The sequence below is a fragment of the Athalia rosae genome, chromosome 2, assembly GCF_917208135.1.
Source record: "Athalia rosae chromosome 2, iyAthRosa1.1, whole genome shotgun sequence".
Lineage (NCBI taxonomy): Eukaryota > Metazoa > Arthropoda > Insecta > Hymenoptera > Athaliidae > Athalia > Athalia rosae.
This window is the reverse complement of record NC_064027.1, coordinates 17,391,095-17,409,424: the sequence shown is the minus strand read 5'-3', so window position 1 is coordinate 17,409,424 and position 18,330 is coordinate 17,391,095. Positions and strand designations below refer to the sequence as shown.

Here is an 18,330-nt window from a genome sequence, read left to right as displayed (position 1 = left end):
GGTTGTGGCCATTGTTTTTTTTTTTTTTTGTTCTTATTTTTATATACTCCTCAATCGAATTACTCAAATATTAGCAAAGTTACTAATCGTAATGCTCACGCTTTTAATCTTCGCTAATTTGTTTTTTGTTTATCACCAGCATAGTTATTGAGCGGTACATGCAAGCGAAGCGTGTCGACAATTCATACCGTGGCTCTGTGGAGTAGATTTCATATTTCTCGTGCTTACAGGTGTATCGCGAATTTTTAAAATTTTGGAACTGAAAATAAAAAGAGCAAGGTATGGGATATGAAGGAATATGTAATACCATTTCGTAACTTTTCTCGAGATAGTTTATTTGATATTGTTGTATTGTGATATTTGAAAGTTGGCAAATTGCGTAGGAAGTTTCTAACATTAGGATCTTTTGATAATATAAACAAGTGACTAGGTGATGAGCACGCAGCTCATGTTGTTAGAACTACGAAATTTTCTTATTATGAAAGTATACATAGGCACATTATTGGTTCTGTATAGTTTCCTCATTTTTCTGTGGCATCATGCTAATATCGAGATTGAGAACAAACTTGAAGATCAGAAATAACGATTCAGTTATAACTATTAGAACAAAAGAAAAGAACAAAAAAATAAAACAGAAATACTACGGCCGGAATATCGACTCTTGCGTGTAAAATTTGATGCTATTAAGCCGACAAATAATTAACGGAGTAAAAATTTTAACGAATCACACAGCTATCGGCAATTCGTCTAGCTACACAACTTTTTTTTTCTTTCTTCGCATGTCTAATGATTTATACATACGCAACAACGTTCATATACGGATAAAAGTGCGTGTAAACGTAGACACAAAACAAAATATATATTCATATATCTGATTGACGGCTTAATGTTCTAAGATATGGGTATTGGACAATACAACAATTTTACTAAAAAATACCATGGTAGCTGTTCATCGTAGATTATGGCTCAATATGAGTCGTCGTAATAGTTAAAATAGTCTTAACCTAGCCTGTGTTGAAAATCATACAATAAAATGCTACACTGTTTCAACGCAGGGCAAGGAAGTTCTAAACGTGCCACTTAGAGACCGCTTACCCCAATTAAATAATTATTCAATCAATCAATCAAATTAATTTCATAATACGCGTACGCGCGACATTCTTATACAAATTTCGGGAACATCAACGTTTGTTTTTTTTTTTTTTTTTTTATAAGAATCGTAATTATTGCTTTATACATTTATTTACATAAGAGATAGCGCTGCCCGGCCGCGGCTCGGGGCAGCTCGCGTTCAGAATAATACTATACATAGTGATTTCAATTTTTAATCGCGTAAAAATGTACTCAAAAGCTACGAGGCACAGCTCGCTTTGTCGTCGTACTTTTTACGTTTCAGTCTCGTCAAGTCCATTGCGCCATCACTGTCTTCTGAACATCTTTGTGCTTCTACGAGTGCAGATTATCGGTGAACTTTTAGCTCTACGGTTTTAAGGCACACAGTTGGCCAGAACTCCGTGTGTTCTTACAGAGAAGCCGTCTTGATATCAATGGAAGTTTGTACAAATGTGCCGTGATTATTTTTCTCTATTTCTGAATGTAATTCATCTCACTGTTACCGCTCGATCAGGCGTGGTTCAAATTCGAGAGATTCTTTCTTGTTCTGCGCTCATCTTCCTCTGTTTTATCTCGCTCGCTCTTCTCATCCGTTTCCAGATGCTCGCTATTCCCGCAGTCCGATGTCTCGCCTGTTGCAGTTTCATTGATTTATTCATTCATTTATTATTATAGGCACTTCGCGATGTGTACGTGCTACGTGGGCTTCATGCCCGTAGTCTCCATTGTTGTCGACTCTTTTGATTCGAATGATCCAATCAATCTTCTAGTCAAAGTTCAACCTGAGCCTCGTTGCGCTCGGTTCCCGGGCGTACCAATTCTATTTGTTGATATGGTACGAAATATGAACTATCTTACGATATGGGAAAGCATTGATTACTGAATGGAAGTAACATATACGGAAGATATCGAGGTCAATAGACGTAGATGGTCTTCAGTTGATCTTTCAGTTCAGGTGGGATAGAACATGCTTCCATTTCCGGTTTTCTTTTAACCAGCCGGCGCCAGCGACCGCCAAGGTTCTTGCGGAATCCTTTGGCGAAACCGACCCTCTCCGAAGGTAATGCGTGTACAAGTGTATCCTGGAACAAAAACAAAAAACGATTCCCAATTAACCAGCCGTGCCATTTGCAAGAGTGGAAGCTAAATTAAAAACTCGTAATCGTATGGAACCCGAGCTGCGGGACGGGGATTTGGAATTGCTAGCCCTCCGCAGCCCCTTGTACATATAGGTATAGCAAAACAGCCCGCAGACACACCCACGTGCGTGGTTAATCTATCTACACACATTAGGCCGCGGAGAACGCACGCGATGAGACGCGGACGAGGGGCGTCGCGTTTCGTGATCGATAGCGTTGCTAAAGCAAGAAAAATACGAAGGGAAGTTTCAAGGGTTTCCAAACATTTGAATTTGGTCGTTGAACCGGTCTGTGTGCCAGCGATTCAGGTGCTGCTATCGTTAGTACATGACGTGTAAAATATTGTAACGCGAGAACTTGCAAACTCAGATTATATAGATTTAAGTAAACGCGTGTGAGAGATGATCGAAAACCACCTAGTCGTCGGAGAGCTTCGTGTAAGCGAAAGCGATCCTCGCAGTGTCATTTTTTCCAGGTCTAAAGGCAGACGCGGTCTAGACTTTCAAACCGTTACGAAAGCGCTCTTATGCGGTTGATTTATGCCGTCGGTTCCCTATACATACACTTAAGCTTTCAGAATGTCCGCCCGGTAAGTATATAAGTAACGATTCTTCGAAATCTGCCAGGGGTATGCGAACGAACGAGCAAGTAAGCGGTGTCTCGTAGACGGTTTTAGGTGATTTTATATTCCCTCGGAGGGGGTGGGTGACAGCTGCGCAAAGTCTGGCAAAATATATCGCGTATATATATCGCCGCCCACTAAATTTAAATTTAACCGTTGGCTTTCGGCCCAAGTAACCTGGAGTATTAGAATCTCTATGTATAGTTACAGCTAGAAACTCTTCGGCACATCTATATCCACCGAAAGACGGTAAGTTTTGCTAATTTTAACAAATCGGGGGCTAAGGATGTAAGGGCGATTCGACGTCGAAGGTTCTGTTTAAATTTTCTTAACCTGCGTTGTCTCGCGCACAGATTAGTCTATGCCTCACGACCGCGAAGTAAATGATCGAACATTTTTCGAATTATGTCAGAGCTACTCGACCTCACGAACGATCATAGGTTGCGCACGTGTCGACGTTGATGTCCTTGGTCGTCAAACTCGATAGCGCCGCTATGCATAAGATTATTGACCGATAAATTGTATAATTGTAATTTACCACATTGTATTTCGACGGTCAAACTAAAAGATCGAAAGAGGTGAACGCGACTGGTATACATATAATATGCATGCACAGGTCGTCCAAGGGTAATCGTGAGGCGGAAGTTCAAACGTACAGGTTGAAAAAAGACGGTGAGAATACAACAAAAAAAAAAAGATAAACTGAAATAAATGATCAAGATAATCTTTGACGTGCGCGCATATCGTTCCGTGAAGCGATATTTACAAGAGGGTTATTTGAAAAACGTGATGCATTGGCTTTTACGAGGAGCGCGCAAGACCGCGTCTAGACGATACTGGCGTATGGAACGTTTTGTTTTGCTTCGTTTTACATTTCGAAGAAATGATCAAGTGGTTGGCATCACGCGTATACACCATGCGGAAACTATTTCCTCGCTAACCAAGTCGTTTGTATACATATATGAAAACAGGATTTGCGCGTTAATTGAAACAAATGAAACATCAATGGTTTTATGTACTTCGAAACGACGTTGCCGCGGTATAATAACGCGTACATACGTGTCACGCTCTAAATTTTATATCTGCTTTCTCCCTTTACATTATGTTCAACTGTCGCTCTTTCTCCTGATGCAAACACGTCGGGTTACGGTCTGTGATATTTTCTATTGTATACAAACGAGGTCGTCCCATTGGCGCCGGCCTCGAGTTCGGGTATTTCGAAGCGGTGTCGGGTCGCAAGTTGCGTAAAACCTGGACAGCGGCCGTAGCAGCGCAACAGCTAATTTAAATCGGATCCCGTAGATGCGTCTGCCGAGTGTTAAAATCGGCGAAGAATCAACAGCCGCCTTTCGTAAAGCTTGCTCTGAATATCCGGCAAAACGCGACCGGATTTCCTATTGCCACGAGCAAAAATTACAGAGGGATTTCCACGGGGGGAATAGTGAGTTTCCCGTGAGCGCAAAGGTTCGCCCTTCGGTAGGGCAGGTAAAGGTATACGTATGTTTGGAAGTCTTACCTGGTCGTTATTGTACAGCGAATACTGCGGCGGTGGTGTGTGCGGTGGAGGGTAAGGCGGTGGAAATTGCCAGACAATTTGTCCGGCGTAGCTGGCGAGTTCCGGGTCGCTGGAAGGTCCGAAATCCGTGCAATGCGGTGGCATAGCGTCGCAGGACTGGAGAGTCCCGTTCGCAGAGGGCGATGCAGATGCCGGAACCGGCGCAGCCGCTGTTTGTACGACGGCTGGTTCGGGATGCACCGAGTTCGAGTGATCCTCTCGTTTTCGGAGTTTGCTACGAACAAGACGAATTGCTAGCATTGTCCCGTTGCTCCCAACCATTTTATACTTCAGGTAGAGCTTTGTAAGTTTCTTCGGAATGTTGGAAGGAATTTTTTGGCCGGTATGGCGAACTCCCGAACAAGTCGAGAATTCTTACGTTTCAAAAGTAAAAAATAACAATATAACTGGGTAATAACACCCAGTGGTAACTCCCACAACAGTTTTGTATAACGCAACTTCACACTATCGTTGAATGGAATGGTTCGCTAAAGCAGCGACCATTTGGACGTCTAGTTTTGCCTTTATGGTGGTTTACTTTCGCCGATGACAATGTAATGTAACTTTGCGCTCAACGACTCGAATGTTTTTGCTCTTTTGGTTCGAACAAGCAAGCACAACACTGCGACGGTTTACAGCCAAAGACGACGACGATAACTGACAGTGATATCAATTCCTCCTTTTCTTTTGTCTTAGGTTTGACAGAGGTAATAGAACAAACTGGTTTCTCTTAGCACTGAACTTTTGTTTCGATTAACGACGTTGCACGTTACTAACTGCGATTATATACGGTGGGATTGATAAATATTAAACTATGTACGCATTCGGTGGTACTTCACTTTTAATTTAATATACACATGGTAATTTGACTAGTTTTATAGATCCTTGGTTTTTTTTTTATTTAGATTAATTTTTATTACTTATTTATTCCTTTTCCTATCAGGACTCCTTTTAATTAGCTTTTAGCTGTTGGGCGAGCTATGTACTCGAACAAGAACTGCCTCACCACGCTCATTTCAAAGCGAGTCTGAGGTCTGAGTAACTTCCCGGCGCGCGCGCGGTTATATAGCGTTACCGTGACGTCACTGTCACCGACGTTCCCATTGGTCGTCGAAAAGATCGGTCGTCCAATCCCCGTGACTTAGTGCTGATTTGAACGCTACATCACTCCACGGTAATAATACGTACGTACCCTAGAACTCGTCTCCGTGCGGACCAAAGCCACACACCGTCTTCTAGTCATCTAGTCCTGACGTGGACCTATCGCAACTGTCATCCTTACCTACTATTCGAATCTACTGGAAACTGATATGCGAAGATGAAAATTTGTCCGACCCTCGAATGTGAGTGACTGCCATGTCGGGCCATGTCGTCGTGACGTGGAATTCGCGTAAAACGTTTTTTTTCGAAATTCATGGACACGCTTCTCATTCGCGTTACAAAGCTTACACATGCAAATTGTAGCTGCACGTATAAAACTCTAGAGTTCACGCGCAGGTGACGATTAAACCGTAACATTACGGTACACGATCGCGCACACAGAACAGGCAAAACCGTTGCCAGTCTGGGACGACGAGTTCGAATTCTCGATAAGATCGAGAAGAAGAAATGTAAAAACGAAAAATAAAAACGGAAACGCGGACTTCGCGGCTACGTGCGACGGTTGGGTAAACGCGCGCGGTTTTCTTTCACGGTTTCGATTTTATTGTCAGTATCGTTATTTGCTTCAATTTGTTTCTAGTCGCGGTCGCGAGCCTCGATTGTGTTCGTGTCACCGATATGCTACTTTATCTACAGCGAGTCGGTTAAAATTTTTCCAACAGGAGCTGGTCCGCGATTATCTCCTCCACGCCCTGCCCTTTCCGCTTATTTGGTTACACACGCATACACAATCGTGCACATAATACACCACGTATGTGTGTACATACATTTATGCCGACTTTCGTTTCCGTCCTCCGTGCGGCGGTTCGTTTCTTCGCCGTGAAACAAGCGTATATGCGATGATAAGATTTCAACGCCCGGCATCGGCACCGGAGATTAATAACGAATAACCGAGATATGGAATCCCAAAATTTATGTTTTTTGTCTTTTTTTTTCTGGCATCTCCATATGTGATTCTATCATTTTTCTTATTTGTTCATTTTTGTCTTTTTTCTTTTTGTTCTCTATTTTATCTTTCTCGTGCGAGTTCCTCCGCATACCAAAGTATAGTATACGTTACGTGTACACACGTACATCTATATTTAATGTCCATTGGTGGATTGATAATTGCATATCGAAGTAAGATTTCATTATCTACTTATTGATAGTAATTTGATTCTATTCCCGTTCGCGTTGGCGGGTGTTGCTATGGGTTCTATAATATTCTCAGGAACCATCATCACCCCTTCTGTTCTTCGGCGCAGGCTTACCTGCCGCCTGCATATAGATAGACCTATTTTCTATGGCAGCTACATAAGCATATATTATGCAACCACCCTTCGTACAATATTCTATTATTCTTTCTATTTTATATTTTCGTGTTCACGACAGCTCTAACCATTAGGTCGTGACAGTCCTTCGAACCTTCCTACCTATGGGACCGAATGCAGGAATATCGTTAGAAGTGAGAAAATTGATTATATTCGTTGGAAAATCGTACGTTCGTGCAATTATAAAATACCGTAGTCAAGAAAAGTTTTAAAACCGCATTCAGGAGTTATTCTACACCGAGTAATTTTTCAGACATGCCGATAAGTTCAGAGATTCTAATTTTTTTTTTTTTCTCATCGCGATATGCCTGTCGTTATACAGCGGAGAGTATATCAATTTACAGAGTAATTTAAGCCGCAGTGAGATTCCTCAATTCGATTAATTAGGTTACCATGGCAATTTAGCTCTCCAGCCAATTTACTTATCGCGTACAGATGACATTATTTTTGAACGTCGCGTTCGATATTCGCTGGGGGTTATTTACAAGGGTTATTTAGGTTCAGTGCTAAAAAAAATTCAGTAATCGCTGCACGTATCGGCAGCTTATAGCGAGTTAATATTCAGGCTCCATTTAGTTTAAATCTACAGCAATTTAACCCGCGACCACTGCAGAATCGTCTGGAAAACGATCATATATTCTTGCGGCATTATTTTTAGAAATTTTTAGCGCACCCCGATCGATTTCGTTCTCACGACGGTTTGCGCAGCGGCGAATGACTATAAGCATATGACAATACAACGATACGAAGTCGCAGTTGTTTTGGAAATCTAAAAATATCAGTCGTTGCAGAAAAAAAAAAAAAAAAAAACTGGAAAAATTCAGGCCATTTGCGATGATAATTCTTCCTCTCCTTCGAATTGCTAAACCGAGGAATGTTTGGTTCGCTTTTATCGAATGTATGTCGTAGTTCCAAAACACTCACTAATCGTCATTCGAGTCGAACTAGCCGATCGTAAGCATACGTCAAAGTACGAATGACACTTTGAGTATATCTCTACAACTATTGTTTTGCACTTGCCATAAGACGTCAACGGTGGTGAGGAGGGAGTCCGGTCGCACACCGACGTACTACGTTATAATTGATACATACGCGCGTACATTCGTACGATATACGACGAACGTCGATAGGATCAAAATTCGCATCCAGTTTGAATTAATTTCTCTATGACTGACCCGCGCAGAGAGAGGCGAACTGAATAAACGGGACACGTTGAGGTATATACCTGCGTACGTTAAAATGAAGACAAATAAAACAAAAGACAGCTGCTCGGAGTAAAACAACGCGCAGTATAATCGCGCGAATCATTGTTTATATTTGTCGAACGATCAAACGGATGTATTTACTCGAACGATGTAGATATTTGTCGCGGTGTGACCATATCTTATGCAAAAACAGCAAAAAGGCGAAGAAAAAGGAAAAAGGTTGATTGTTGATTCTCCTCGTTACATAGATGGGTATACATACATAATTGTTGTGATCGGGACAAATGTATTCACGTGTGACGTGGTTCATTTTGTAACGATTCAGCTGGATGGTGTTGGATCAATGAGATTTCCTCGCGATCGGTAAACCGAATGGTTTTATATTACCGAGAATTTTATCTCGATGAGATCGAGTCGATGTCGTAATGAATAAAATGAGGATAACATACGAATGTATATAGAAACACTCCAGGCAAATTTCCCAGAATGCGGTAAATACGGGGGTAAATGTCACACGGTGACAATTGCTGTGTAGTTATAAACATATGTGTACCTTAAACATGACGTTTATGCGGTTTAATTGAAGCCCCTCGTATACGCGAAATTCCCAGGCCAAACGACGACTGTATTAGCTCTGCTGTACCAACTCGTTTAAAATGTGCGAACCGCGAACGCGCGAATTCCGTCGGCAGTTTAATTCGATTATCTCCCCCGGTATTCCACAGTTAGAGTCACGCGCCAATTGCAGTTGAAGCCATGCGAAATAATTTGTACTTACGTATTTATTTATAGATTTGAATCGTTGTTATTTTCCTTTCTTTCTTTCGTTTCATTTTTTTTCTATTCTTTCTACATTCGGAAGGTTTCGTCTCGATTTTCGAACGATAAAAAAAATTGAGCTCTCTGAAACTTGAATTCGTTTCAATGAAACGTTAACGCGAACAATCAGAAATAATGCAGATCAAAAATCTGGAAGAACAATGCCGCGGTGATTGACTTCGCAGTACCACGGTTTGCATTTCAATTTGGCATTCGACTCGAACTCCGCGCTCGCAATGATTTCCTTGGCATAAATTTATTATAATTCCCCGAAGAGGAGAAAACTTTCGAACAACACGAGGCATGTGTGGGCTTAAGGATGAAATACTTTGGTCAAAAAATATTTCAGATGAACGTTTTCTTACTTCTAGGTACGTTTGGCGTGTGTTCGGCGCTGCTACCACAAGTCCTGCGGCTCAATTGGCCTATTTTGAGTGAAATGTTCGTTTCGTCGGTATAGGTATACCTACTTGGTCTTGGAGATAATCTAAACAGGATCTCAATGGGAACAACGACTAACGCGAAGCTTATGACGTCCACGTGTATTATCGATTTATCACAAACAATAATGGCGAGTCAACATGTTTTTTCGTATACGTAATCAATTTATGTAAGTCTTTTACCGCATGCCCAATTCGTTCTGGAATCGCGTATCTATAGTTGCAGAAATTTAGAAGGTACATAGGTGTGTATAAGTACATCGTGTAACGAAATGCGAAAATAACGAACATCGGTTTTTTCCAAACGATCATGCTTTTGCAACTTGACGTGACCTTGTTATGTCGTCGCTGTGTACAATTGTACGTACATGTACGTATACATACGTGTATATTTAATATTTTATATCATACTTGTTGAAAAAATGTAGGCAAGTGACGCGGTAAAACTGTTGCTTACAACTAAATTCTCAATATAAACTAAAACGCAGTAATATTTATACTCTTCACATATTTTCATCAAAATTTCAAGCATCTGCTTCCTGACCGTTCATTCGTTGAATCTATACGGAATCAGCGCTCGCGAAAATTTCTTTCTAAAACTCTCCGCAGTTGTTATTCATTTAACATTCACAGATTCTTTCAAAAATCAAACAATATCCTCACAATCAATTTGGATAAAATTTTTTATCCCTATGGAATATTGTTCAAACTCGGAAGTAGCGAGGATGAGATTTTCGCAAATGCTGAAGCGTATCTACCGTCGATTTATTTGATATATATTATTACTTTTTCTTCGGAACGCGTGAATCATTCGACGCGCACTTTTGGGATTCAAAAGAATTCTCATCTCAAATGGGTTGCACGTGATGGAGAAACTCCGAGTGAACCCATATTATACTTTTGATATACAGTACTTTACGTCGGTTTGGTGACATTATTATACACGCATATGTACATAAATACATACAGCTATACCTCATAATGCGAGTCTTTCCGCGCAGAGCATCGCGTTTGCAATTCTCCATAACCTATCTATACGTGTATGTAGTGCAGTATGTATAAATGGGTGCGGTGTCCTCTGCGACGGATGCAGACACGCGTTTACACATATCATATACCTATATCATCTGCACGAATGCACATATGTACTTACATACCGGCTTGTGCAACTCGAATATACAAATTAATTGTCAATTTATACAGGCGCGATCGGATCTTGAGCACTGCCCTTAATTGATCCTAACCCATTTATTGACTCACAAACTAATTTCAACTCAAGTATGCGTCCTTCTTCTATTTTATTGGATCTCTCGAGTAAATTGTAAACGAGATAAATGTAAAGCGAGTACGATATCGAGCCTCTATTCGACTTTATACCGTAATTATCACTCCGTAACGCGTACCCTACCTCTATTACGCTTCGCAGTTATTAGCAGCGGACTTTGAATGTACGCATACCTGTATCTAGATTTCGCTAATATTTGATAGAAAATGCGACTCTACGTATCGTATGTCGTGCGTACGTTTTACTAGCAAATGCATAATGTGTATATCATACGAGCCGGAGTATCGAGTTGCCCGTTCAATCGACGTCCACCGTCATCGGTACGTGATGCATTTGCGGTCTACCTCAATCTTTGGACTTGATATTCTATGATACGAACGATCGGCCACACGGATCATCAATATTCGCACGTAAATTACACGTTACGTAGATACTCGCGGAGTGAAATATTCTCTAATTAAAAATGCGGTTAATTTACTACAAGGTCGTTCGAACGCCAAACCGCGCACGAGATGATCCGGGGGGCTCGATTACGTTTCGTCGGCGTTAACAAACTCTCATTTCCCATCGGGACTCGTAACACGGAATTATCAAAAAAAAATATTCCGCGGTGTGTTTCAACAGTGTTTCGGCTACGTTTGAAAAAGACGACAGTGCTTTTCAGATCAGAATCCGTTGAAGCAACCGGCCACTGCCACCAACACTTAGATCCGGTAATTTAGGTAACGTTAACGTTTAAACATACATTTCACCCATTCATGTGAGAGCCCTACCCGTATCGCTTTTGAATTACAGTGATTTAGGTGTATAATGTCGTTCTTATCAGCTATTAGTAAACCACCATGTGCGCAATTGACGTCAGTATAGTATCTGTTGATTTACAGCCTCGCGTTTCATATCGATAACTGAAGTGTCGGTTGGACCGTATGGATGTCAGCTATTTGTGGATGTGGATATATTCCGGAGCTTGCAATACTCTACCGAATCACACACGTACGTACGTACGTAGATGCCATGTAACCAGACGAAAATCTTACGAAATTGGACAGATAAGAAAAAGAAGCAATCATCCCCTCGTCGTTGATTCGCTAAATTTTAATGAGAGCGAATCGTTTCAAAAACATCACGAGACATCGAATCGATGATAATCGCTTCTAATTTCGTACGTCCATTTCACAAACTCATCCGCCAAGTACATGCTTCGTCAATTATACCACCACACGCACCAAAAGTTGTCGCGCTATTAGCTGCACCCGTTTCACCTTCGGACTAACGATAAACACGGATCCAACGTTTCCGGCGTTCGGAGGAAGCGAAATAAAAATCGATAACGAACCACAAGGGACAACCAAGATTGACTCACCTAGCTTACATTTTGAACAAAGAAAGTGCGTTACAATGTAGGCCAATACGCCCGTACGTTGAAATCAATCGATACGGCTGACATATGAATTGGAATTTAATGGATCGTTCGTTCGACAAACTATGCTTAATTGTTTCCACTAACGTGTGGGGGGTATCGCGCAGGTGTTTCAGGTGAAGCTAATAGCCAAGTAATTTTTTTTTTTTCTCTCCATACCGGATAAGTATCGCATGAATCTTCCTTGTTATTCTTACCTGATCGTCACGGCGAGCAATACGATGATAGCTCCGACCAGGGCCATGGCGATCAGTACTCCGAATATCATGTAGACGCTATCCACCGGTGGTTCTGAAACAGTTGTAAATATTCACGAGTTAGTTACAACTATAATAAATCGAAACAAAGCATTCTTGGCACGATATCCGCTTATTCGCGGCTTGCATATATACGCATATTTAATTTCAATGCCTCATTTTCTGCGAGCGCTTATACAGCGCTCAAACGTTCCTCGCGAGTCTCAAAGCAGCTGCAGGAAGACGGAAAAAGACAAAGACAACGTTGTCCCAACGGTAGTGTTTACATTTCATCATATTTCGAGTCCAACAAAGGGAAAATCATCCGGGATTCCCGAATGTACACCAGATTTACCTATATGTGCAATTATCGAGAGACTCGGTATATGTACATATAGAGTCTCGCGCCAAGTACATTACATTGTACATTAAAACACCGGACGGCGACCGATTATTATCAATTGACGATCGAATAATTCTGCTACTTGCATAAGTCTATTCGCACTTTCATCTCACTCTGACAAGTAACAATGCATTATGCTTGGACGATTCGCTCGTCATCGAAGTCGAAACGTTATGTCGTACGAATTTCAATATGTGGGTTTCGCATACGTAATGTCATGTAATACATTATACAAGGATGAATTAATTCCATAGAATTCGACAGCTATGGAATATTTGCTAAGTCGCACGTCCATACGCTGATTGTACACGCTCCTTGAAAAAAAGCGGGAAGGAAAATGAGGGGAAAAAACCCTGATATATAGCGAACAGGATTTGTAAACAGGTAAATTCGTCGACTGATTGTGAAATAGAAGGTAGCGAGTGTCACCGTCGGTTTTGGGTCATGGAATTTTATTATTCTATTTTTCTGCATTTTCCTCAACGTCCGACAGAAACGTTTTAATGAGAAGAAGCTGGTTATTACTTTGTTCCGACAGAGATTTGGTGAAATAAGCGAACGACGACGATAATTCGCAGAACTATAAATCACCGTTCCTAGATACCTCGACTCGATGTGAAAGCGCGTGATTTGAACGGCTCAAATCGATGCTAACACTTTATTATTCCTCAAACATAGTCCGCATGTTTATATCTATAACGGCGGCTCAAATTGGCGAATTATTCGAACCGACTGATTCCGACTAAGGCACTTAATACGCTCGTAACATGTTGCAACTATCGCCGCCGATATTGCGAACAAATCACGAACGAACGTTACACATATACGTACCTAACCTACCTATCCATCTAAATCCATACGAGTCGAGACACATGGCTATTTTTAGGGCAATATCGGCCCGCCTGAAAACCTCAGGACTCCCGGGGAGCGTGTACATTTTATCGAGCGCAGTACGTGTGCCGTGAGACACGCGCGTGATATTTGGAGATACCGAAGCGCTAAGCGCGGGACCGTTTCTTTCTCGCATAGGTATATAGACCGTCTGACCGGTCCGACAGTTCCAGGATCTCAAATCACGTGCTCGTAACGTGTAGGCGAAACCTCGATCGTGCCTCGAGCCTGTTTAATTTGAGATTCTGGCTCTCTCCGAACGGTCGAATGAACCCCACAAATCCGGTCTTCGTACGCGAAAACGAGCAACGGGTTTCTTTCGAGCTACTTATAATTTCGTTGTGCCTATTCACCGACCGCCGTGATCGATAGTAATTAGCATCGGTTGTTCGTTTTGTTTCGATTTGTAAAATTCTTAATGGAATCCTCGTTTGCATCCTTACATAAGAACTCGCTTTTTTCCCTTCCATTATTTGCGGCCTTTTTTTGTAACGAGCGGAGAGCCGCATCGTATTCCCGTAGGTGTCCATGTCCTACATCGCGCGAACTATCATCATCGGTGAGTGGCCAGGGCTACAGAAGCGAGGAAAGTTTTGAATGTCATACATGTTTCTTTCTCTTTCTCTACCGTCCGATTTGCATCGCCACCACGCTATAGGTATGACCGGCACGCTTTTTTTCTCTTTTGCGGAATAGACAAACAACTTGCGAGTCGGATCTGAATTTGACGAAGTTCCGCACGCGACACTATTTTCATATCCTTCTTTACTCTACGCTGTGATTGACTCAGCCAACAATATTATAGTCGCGAGCTTTGTTATCTGTGGCGGTTAGCTGGTCCAGGTCCAAGTGAGTAAGAGCAGAGTTTACATGTGCGGTATACACTAAAGTCTGGCGGAGCTGCAAATAAAAAGCAGACGTATCGTACCCTTATTCTCTAAATATCGCGATGATGTACACCGATGGCTAAACATCGTGTACGAAAAACCGCGGCGCTGAGCTTCGCGAGAGAAAAAAGCTAGTTAATAACTGGCTCGAGCTGGAATCGAGGATAGTTTGGTTAGCGGTACAACAAGAAGGTACGAGCGCGTTCGCTCTCCGAGGTCGAATGATAATGGAGACTTTTGCAAATTCTCGCTCTAGCCTTTAGCTATAATAAGCTGCAAGTAATTTAACCGATCCTCGTTCATAAAGAGTGACGCCATCCTCGCCTTTTACTCTATACGCCAGAGCGAAACTCCGTAGCCTTCCTCTTTTCATAGAGCACGGTGTAGGTGGACACAAATGTAGACATTAATTCTTCTCTCAATTCTGCACATTGCAGCTCTGAAAATTTATACTTCAAAAAACGAACGGCGGAGTAGCCTAAAAAACGGAAGCTCTCGTACAAGCTTCGTTTCGCGTGGTAATTCGAACTGCGTCCCTGACGCAGAAATTTCGAGCTGCCGCGCGCTTGTAGAAATAATTCACACGCGTATAAACGAGCGTATAAAAAGATCCCAACCGATTGTGAGACTAAGACTAAACGGAACAAAGCAGAGATGATAGCTACGTTACCGGAGCTGGTAACAAAGGATCTTATGATCGGATGCTTAGGGTGGTTGACGACGCGGACGGTTTCCTCTTCTGTTAAAGTTATATAGTCGGGGTCTACGACGACGGACATTGGACACGCCGCGATACGTTCGCCGTTCAAAGTTTGCTTTGAAAATGTAATAACAGCTAACGAGGAGAGGAGACCTGAAACTTATTTCCAACGGACGGGAGCCCGTAAGCTGATCTCGACCGCAACGAGCGCATTGGCTTTCCGTAGTCGCTTTTCGCTCTTCCTGCCTACACTTTTGATCGGTGGTGGTTTCTTTGTCACGTCGCAGGGAACCAGCAGCGACACGGTTCGCTAATTATACACATCGCGCGAATCTATGCCTGGCCACCCACGTCGAATACCGACATCTAGTCGACTATAGCTATCGCGGTTTGGACAGTCCTGATACGGACTACGCGCGATCTGTCATTGCGAAACGATGCTAAATGATCGACCGACCGATCGATCGAATTTCACGAATAATTTATACGTAAAAACATAATAACCAAGGTCACGTTCGCACGGAGGTGCATGGGTAAATGTTAAAGAAATTGTAAAAATATTTGCCGAGTAGTAAATCCGGCCGTGTTATCGTCAGATTTTTTGATCAGCTTCGCAAAAATCATTGCAAATTCGATGAAAACGCAGGACAAACATACAGACATGTAAAAAAATACGCCGTATGGTCGTTGAATTTGCATTATGTCAAGTTTCTCGATAACCGGAAGTCAGGTGGATGTATTTACGCAATGTACCCACGTGACGTGTGCATATCTATGGTATACATACATCGAGGTATTCAACGTCGGTTTCCCCATTCGGAAACGATCATCTGTTGCGAAGTTCCATTACTCATCCTCGGGCATTCATCCTTCGCGTACATACATGTATTTGTTTTGAATGCGAGATGAACGGCGGATTGATAAGCCTCGTACACTCAATAACGGAGGATATAGATGTGGAAGCGAGTATCTGTTAATATCCTGAGTGAATGTAATGCGATTCTATTTATACGCACCTGGATAAAAATTCAACGGGGGCGCCACATAGTCTGAATAAAATATTCATTCGGCGTTTGCGAATAGACGCTAGGTACCTAACCTACTACACGATGTTTCTTCGTCGCTGTATCGCGTCGTACGATAAAATTTATACTACGCTCGTCGTCATGAAAGTGTTGGAAAGAGTAATATAACGCCACTATGGAGGTCAAGGAAGGATTTAGTTTGCATTTAATTTATGCCCATACAGTCAGCCCCCTTCAGATACGCCCTAATCGACGTTTGTTCATCGATAAGACTGCGTCCATGCCGCACTCGTCACCCGCGCCGTAATGCGATGCATTTTATAGTCGACAGATCAATTAATTGATCGTACCATAGAGTACTTGAATTAAATTATGCGCGACCGTCAACAAACTCTTCGCCGACCACCGCCGAGAGTCTTCGTGTCTTTTCGATAGCTCGCGATCAATTCTGGAGTTGGAAAAATTATTCGTCGACGTTCGTCGTCGAGGTCTCCGTAAAAAAATCTCAAAGACAAATGTACGAATACATTCGACCTATACTCTCAACGGCTTTCGTATGGAAAAATGTTCAAATCGAGTACTCGATCTTCGAGTAGACAAAAAATTCATGACAACTCATTCGAAATAAGGCATGCAGGCAATTACCGGCGCGTTCTTTTGTGCGTCGAACGTTCATACTGTTAACCGTACGAATTGTGCTCAATGATTGATTTGCCTCCCTTTCAATTAAACTCGTGGATTGTATCGAAACCTCCGTCGCATCACCTCATCATCTGCTGTAAAAGTGAATATACGGTTACAATTAGTTATGTAACGTCCGGATTGACGACAGCGCTAAGGTAATAATAGATGCAAGATTTACGCGTTCGCCGTACATGTCTGTATATGTATGTATATATAGAGAAAACCGTAAATTATTTTATTGCCAATAAAAAAATAAAAAAGTAGAAAAATTTAATATCCTTGTCAGCGTTTCATTCGCGTCATATCTAAACAACTTCCGTTTACATTTGACGCAGGCAAACACAGACGAGCTGATGATCGTGTACGTGGATAAACAATCGAATGATGAGATCAAAATTGCTTCTGAAATTACCGGGTGGAAGGAAAAGAGAAATAAAATTTTCGTCCAGTGTCTCCGTTATAGTTGATTGTAGATGTATTTTTTCCCCAATATATTGTGACCATCACGTGATATACTAGCGATTATTTTTCCAGCGAGTAATTTTTTACGTATATATGACGATGTATCTGAATACAAAGGCCTCCGTACTTCAACAATCTACTCCGACTCTTCAAATATCCTATCCGAGTATCACCCGCTCGGTTACTCAGGCCATTTTTATCTGACGTTCTTAGCGAAATAAAATAATTTGACTTGAGCCAAAGTTTAAATGAGATTAATGACATTTAATTAAGGGGATTCGATATGTTCGCGTTCGATGATAAGATCGCAATATGTTTGGACGATAGGGTCCGCAACTCAAGTTTCTTTCGGTCGCTCAACGCCACTACTATCTAACAATAAGTGTGAATAATCTCACGGAGTACATTAATAGGCTACTCAATACCAAGATACAGACTGATGCGGTTATTTGAAAATCCTAAAATTCTTTGGGATGTTTAATTTCGGATGCGGGTGTTTTCACGAATGACATGTTCACCTCCGGTAACATCGTCTCATGAAACGAACGCGAGCCGATTAATTACTTCAAAGATTGGCAGCTAAAGTTGATAGGGTATCAGTTACGAACAGGAAATCGAACATCGTCCGAGCATTAATTCTTCTGTACAACCATTAGAGTACAGATACGGAGAGTTCAATTCACATCAATCACCCTCATTATCGATCTACCGATATACGTTCGCGATTTAATTCATAATTGAAAGCTCAGCGTAATCAAAACATTGCAGATTATCTTACGTATGATCTACTCCGATTTCTAGGTGATCTAACAGTTACACAGTTATCGGAATCCACGAGTTTCCGTTCCGCGGTGAACCGATCTTTTCGATCAAACTCGAAACGCACCGGTCCGATGGTCCATCAGGTTCCTAGTGTTCAACTATATCGTAGAGAAATTTTTGTGGAAAACGCGTGTCCGTGGAGCTATGGAAG

General features: G+C 41.8%; 1 protein-coding gene across 9 annotated transcripts in view; it reads right to left on the bottom strand.

The window, feature by feature from the left end:
• Positions 1 to 314: 314 nt before the first annotated feature.
• The window catches only part of LOC105692096, a 109,952-nt gene continuing 91,936 nt past the window's right edge, over positions 315 to 18,330 (bottom strand). For all 9 annotated transcript variants that reach the window (XM_012411084.3, XM_048650264.1, XM_012411085.3 and 6 more), the window contains 3 exons: positions 12,267 to 12,360; positions 4,391 to 4,664; positions 315 to 2,195 (listed from right to left, as the gene is read on the bottom strand). In XM_012411084.3, the coding sequence (XP_012266507.1) occupies positions 2,028 to 2,195; positions 4,391 to 4,664; positions 12,267 to 12,360 (536 nt within the window). In that variant the 3' untranslated portion in view covers positions 315 to 2,027. The remainder of the gene's footprint in view (positions 2,196 to 4,390; positions 4,665 to 12,266; positions 12,361 to 18,330) is intronic.